The following is a 5,931-nucleotide window of genomic DNA, read 5'->3' as shown; positions in this document are numbered from 1 at the left end:
CGGATCAACTTTCAATAACGATAATTGAATATGCATGTACATTCATAGGCATCAATGGACAATCAATAGCGCGTTTGTACATTCATATGCGCGAATTGTATTTTCTTGTGCGCGAAATTCAATTTCAATTAAACCAAAATGACAAACAATTGCGTTTATGGACAATCATTTACCCAAAAGTGAAAATTCATTAGTGCTATTAGCATAACCATTGACAATCTATAACGCGCTTGGACAATCATGAGGGTGAACGTTATATTCTATAGCGTGGTTCGACAAACATTTGCATGATTCGAATAAACAATAAGAGAAATAAAACAATCATTAGCGACTTTTTTAAATCACTTTAAAACATATAAAAAACTCAGGATGGAGGCTGCGTAGGAGAATAGCAATTAGCTCACTTAAAGCAGCAATTAAAGCCGACATCAGCCGTCCAGAGATCCAACAACATACGAACTATCGAGCTAAGGCAAGACGACAAGGGATTGCTCTAGGTCACTACAGAAAGCAGTTGCTAATGGAAGGGTTCCAGAGAAATGTGGCAACCATCACTATCGCTAAATGTGATCAGTGGTTCAGATATATGCAGACGTATTTACCACGATGTATAAATGGCGAAGAAATTGAAGGCTAAAATAGTTTTTAAAAAAATCGCTAATGATTGTTTTATTTCTCTTATTGTTCATTCGAATCATGCAAATGTTTGTCGAAGCACGCTATAGAATATAACGTTCACCCTCATGATTGTCCAAGCGCGTTATAGATTGTCAATGGTTATGCTAATAGCACTAATGAATTTTCACTTTTGGGTAAATGATTGTCCATAAATGCAATTGTTTGTCATTTTGGTTTAATTGAAATTGAATTTCGCGCACAAGAAAATACATTCCGCGCATATGAATGTACAAACGCGCTATTGATTGTCCATTGATGCCTATGAATGTACATGCATATTCAATTATCGTTATTGAAAGTTGATCCGCGCTAATGATGTTACTTTTGGTGTTGATGAAAGTACATTACACGTTATTGATACAACTATTGGCACAAATGAATGTACATTTTCTGTTAATGAACGGCAAAAGGTGTAAACGGCGTTTAAAACCCTTGTCGAACAGTCAAGATTGTTTTCCTTTTTATCTGAAGTTCTACGATATCATAATATATCAATATGATTTCAAAATTTATGGTACAGCTGAATTTCCGTATCGAATTTAGAGTACGTAAACAAATGGCCTGGGATTATATGCTAATCAGGTAGACTACGACTTTCTAGGGTAGGGACGGTATGTCCCATTTGCCTTTCTCTGACATCCCAGCGCTTACTAAAAGTTATTTAAAGCCTCTGATTAACTGTTAGATCAGTCGATGTTGTTAATATGCTTTTCGAAGAACGAGTTGGGTGTTCGGCTTATATCGTCAAAGTCATAGTTCATGATCTGCAAAATAATATAATTTGAATTAGTTACAGGAACTGTGTACACAGGAAGCCCAATTGGCGGCGGGGAAGGAATTGGGGAGGGGAGGGGGGGAGGTTAAGCTATGAAATGATGATGATGATGATGATTATTATTATTATCATAAACAAACAATAAGACAGGTTGAATAAATAATTACCTTTTACAGCTGCAATTGCCAATTAACTCCATAAGCAAATCAACATATTGCTGTTTTCTTGTTCCCTTGATTGGAGAGGTATCCTGCTCATAAAAAGTGCATATTTCTTGCAGCATTGCTATGGAGAACTTTGAAAGCTTCGAGCTTGTAGCTAGTTCGCATAGATTGTGAGCTTCAAACATGATGGGATGACCGAGTCCGATTTCCTTAATTATGTTGTGTGCAAGCTCTTCAAACTCTTCCTCGTCGAGCCTTGCCTCCTCATCTTCCTCCATCTCGTCTTCTAAGTCCACGTCATCCACTTTAACCTCCCTTCTTTTCTTAGCAAGACGTGAGAAAAAACTTTTTATCTGCTTTGGTGTGAGGTACTCATTTGAATTAAACATAAAAGAACCATCAAGGTTTCTTGCCTTTCTCATAGAATTAGATACGGTATTAGCATCCACTTTGTGCCCTGTCTGCTCTCCAAGATCGAACATCTTGGTAAGATAGTCCTTTTGAGCTTTGTTCAAGCGTTTCCTTTGGACAGTGGATGACTTCAATGCCCAGCCTTTTGATAGAGCATCGCCATATGCCAATGTGCGGGAAGTACTTGGTTCTTCAAGTGGCTGGTTCTCCAATGACGCATTTCCTTGGTCAAGTTTTACGGCGTATGACAGCATCGCCTTGTCTAGAAGTGTTTCGCGTTCCAGTACATATTTATGCTTACCGACGTCAAGATGGCGTTGAAGAGATGAAAAAAGCTGGAACGATTTAATGCAGCCGTCGTCGGGACATGGAAACAGCTTTGTCGTTTGCTCTTCATCTTCTGAGCTGGAGCTTTCAGCATCCGTATGCGTAGGCTGGGTCTCGATACTTTTAGATTTCGCTGCTGGTCTCTTTCTTGCAGTTACCTCTGTAAAAGTGGCTTTAGGGGGAGTAGCTTCTTTAATGACGTTTAGTTTTGGCAAAAGAATACTTTTTGGCAGGCTAAATGCACTCCATTTCAAGGTCTTACCCTCGCCAATGCCATACTCTCTCCATACTTTCATGCCATTCTTATTGTAGGAGATGTTGTTGATGAAGCTAACTCCATCCCATTTCAAAGGCACTAAATTTGGGACTGAAGGCGGGTCGCATAGCATAGCTCTTACTCCATTGACACCACTCAATGATTCGATGGCTATTTTCATCTGTTCTGCAGTTTCGACATCTTTTCCAGAGTTTAAGTATGCCTTGATGTGGTTCTTTATGGTGGCAGCTTTTCGGTCACATGACCTTTTACCGCCCTGAGGGTCTGAAAAATCGACCCTTAATTTAACTTTGTGTTTTTTGACTATTTCTTTCATGGACAGTAAGTTGAATGCGCTGTGGTAACAGCCGGCATTGTCCTGCCTTAGAAATACTTCCTCGAGCTCAGGCCTTTCAGTTTTCAGTTGCCCCACAACATCATCAATGATAGCCATTACTGAATAGCTGTCCTGGGTACAGCTTTTGAAAACATGTACGAATGTCAACATTTCCAACTGACCTTCTCTTTTTGTTGTAGCTACTGCAATGTGCCAAGAAATACCTTTCTTTCCATACCAATCAGATTGGCTTTCACGGTATTTCCTTGGGAGAAACTTCATAGCCCAGTCTAATACTACAAGTACTGAGGTTGGACCCAGACTCTGCAGAACGTTCAACCGGGCTTCATCTTGATTGATAGCACGCAGCAGGTGGGCTTTCCAGGCTTGGATATTTTTCTTTGATTGGGTGATGACATACATCATCTCTTTCTTCTCTTCATTGTCAATGGCCAGATCCTCCAAAGCCGAATGAACTTCATCAAACACAGATGGAATCAACTCACACCGGTCACATTTTAGGTCGTGCTGATGGTCACATTTAGTGGTGAAATCCAAATCACTTTCATGACTGAGAGCGTGCGCTCTACAGTGGTCGGGGACTCGTGAGCTTTTTGACACATGAACCTGCAAATATCAAAGATTTGATGTTATCGTTTTAACGTCAACCAAAATCCTGGACCCGCCTATGATTTACATACCTTGTAATCACTTTTCAAATAGCGCTTTGCAATTTTCAATTTATTGATTTGATTCTTTGCCCAGGAATGACCTTTTCCGTACTCATCTCCAAGCTTTTGGACTACTTCCTCCATTTCATCAAAGGCTTGAGCACCATCGGCAGAAAAATAGTCAAGCCCTTGTAGTGACTTCCTTACGGAAGCACTACATACACCCAACACGCTACATAAACTGCTACGGCTCATTGGTTCAAAACAGGTTTCTTGACAATAGGTAGTGTATTGCTGCACCACCTGTTCAGGTATTAATGTCCTTACAACATTTGGGACTGTAATCTTTGTATTGCTAGATAACTTCAACGCCTCTTCTCCAAACGGCAAATCTTGGATCACTTGACCACTTGTGATAAAAGTCAAAAAGTGGTCAAGTTTCTCAGTTGACACATAAATACGCGGGCTCTTTGTAATGGTAACGGGAGTACCTCTTCCATGAAGCAATGCGTGGTGGCGGGCCACATTAAACCTGTATCTGGAGAGACCGGGAATCCAGTTTTTCAACGCTGAATAGGGCATCTTATCTGCCATTATCGACAAGATCTGCCTTCTTGTGCTCCAATGACTTGCGTTATTGAAACATTCAACAAGAGCATCCATCAGTGATTTATCAACGTTCTCATCCTTTTGCCCAGATGACTGTAATACACTGAACAACATTTCTGAGCTTTCAGGCGCAATTTCTTCTAAAGCTGCAAAGACAACCTGCTTTGCTTTACGCGAATAGCGTCGCTTAGTTCTTTGCGAAGCTTCATCCCATGGTGTAGTCAGCTGGTTTCTAATAGGACTTATGTCCCTTGCGGCTAAAAATGAATTTAGCAGTTCTCTTGACATTGGTTCTGAGTTGTCTTTGTCCTCCGTTTCTGTTAATAGCGAGCGTTCTGAGGGTTCATAGGCTGTGCATGGTGTTTCAGGTATAGTAGTATTTGGTGGGCTCTGAAAAGCTGGACTTTGTGCGCTGGCTTTAAAGGTTACCTCATCGTCTTCCTGTAAATTAAATGTTCTAAATGTTAAAGTTTGTGTGAGTAGGAGGGGATTGATGTTTTAAAATTTGTTTAGCTTTTCTTGTCGTTTGGGTGGGCTTCCTGTGCCATGGCATCAGATTCATAAGATGAATAAGAAAAATTCTAAATAGCTAAGGCGTAAGTACCTGCATATGAAATATATCTTAAGCGTGTAGTCTTGGTACTGATAAACTAATGTGAAGAATGACGACTGACCCGTAAAATACCGCACTTGTAAATAATTACTTCAAGCAACTTCAAATGGCCTCACTTCTTTACCTGGCAGTATGTACGTGTAAATGATAATCGCATGACAAATTGTCTTACCAAGGTCAACTCTTTTATCTGTTCACCCATAGCTATGACATCCGACTTTGAGGAATCTTTACTTTCCATTGTTTTAATGAGATATCGGCATTTCTTGCAAATACCTGAAGTAATATCGATGTATATATTAACGTAAAGAGACAGTACTGAGTAACTTATAAACAGTCACTAGTTATATGTTCTTTGAAAAAAACTTACCTGATCCAGGAGCGACAAACACGCCAGTATTGCGTAATATAATAGATGATTCTTGCTTGCCTAAACCTCGATCACCTTTAGGCCAGGTTCCTTTACCCTTTCCATGGTCTGAAATCTCCTGCGGAACTCTACATCTTGTACCTCCTCCTCTGGTCCAGCTTATCCCAAGCGTCGCGCGATGATAAGGGCAGATGGTCATCGATTTGATGCTCTCCTTCGACTTATCATACAATGCTACTCTAGACAATATCAGATCTACCTCATTTTCAGGACCTGAAAAACTCAGGGTGGACAAGTGCCTTGCGATATCTTTTGTACAGGACATCAATGGTACAATTTGGGTTTGGCGCTTTCGATCTTTGGCATCAAAACCACAAGAAGTACCGACGATAGACCTAAACGAACAACACGCAGCTTCCATTTTCTTTACAACATCTGCACTAAACCATCGCTAATTAATAACTGCGGTTTTCGATAGTCAATGAACACAAGCTGGAATTTGTTTTTTTTTTTCTGCTGCCTTCAATCAAAAAAAGTCAGGCGGTACCTTTTATGTTCTTCACTGATGGCAGTAAAAAGCAATTTCACAAGCTGTTGAAATGTTTGAGTTCGTAGATTATCTAAAACTGATTTCATCTTTGTTTATCTTTCGATCGCGATATGTAATACCCAACTCAATTGTAAATGCATGTCACATCATTAATCGATCTTTATGTCGTT

At 40.0% G+C, this 5,931-nt stretch overlaps 1 protein-coding gene across 1 annotated transcript; it reads right to left on the bottom strand.

The window, feature by feature from the left end:
- Positions 1–1,435: 1,435 nt before the first annotated feature.
- LOC148910753 (uncharacterized) lies at positions 1,436–5,212 on the bottom strand. Its single transcript, XM_089031080.1, has 4 exons — positions 5,014–5,212; positions 3,650–4,669; positions 1,621–3,575; positions 1,436–1,442 (listed from the first exon to the last, which is right to left on the bottom strand). The coding sequence occupies exons 1-4, from the start codon at positions 5,080–5,082 to the stop codon at positions 1,436–1,438; spliced, it is 3,051 nt and encodes a 1,016-aa protein (XP_088887206.1). The 5' UTR covers positions 5,083–5,212.
- Between the last annotated feature and the right edge of the window lie 719 nt (positions 5,213–5,931).

The sequence above is a fragment of the Actinia tenebrosa genome, unplaced genomic scaffold (genome assembly GCF_029948245.1).
Source record: "Actinia tenebrosa isolate PJP-AT-01 unplaced genomic scaffold, QUT_ActTen_1.0 PGA_scaffold16__25_contigs__length_10494907, whole genome shotgun sequence".
NCBI classification, from domain to species: Eukaryota; Metazoa; Cnidaria; class Anthozoa; order Actiniaria; family Actiniidae; genus Actinia; species Actinia tenebrosa.
This window is presented reverse-complemented; position numbering and strand designations above follow the sequence as displayed.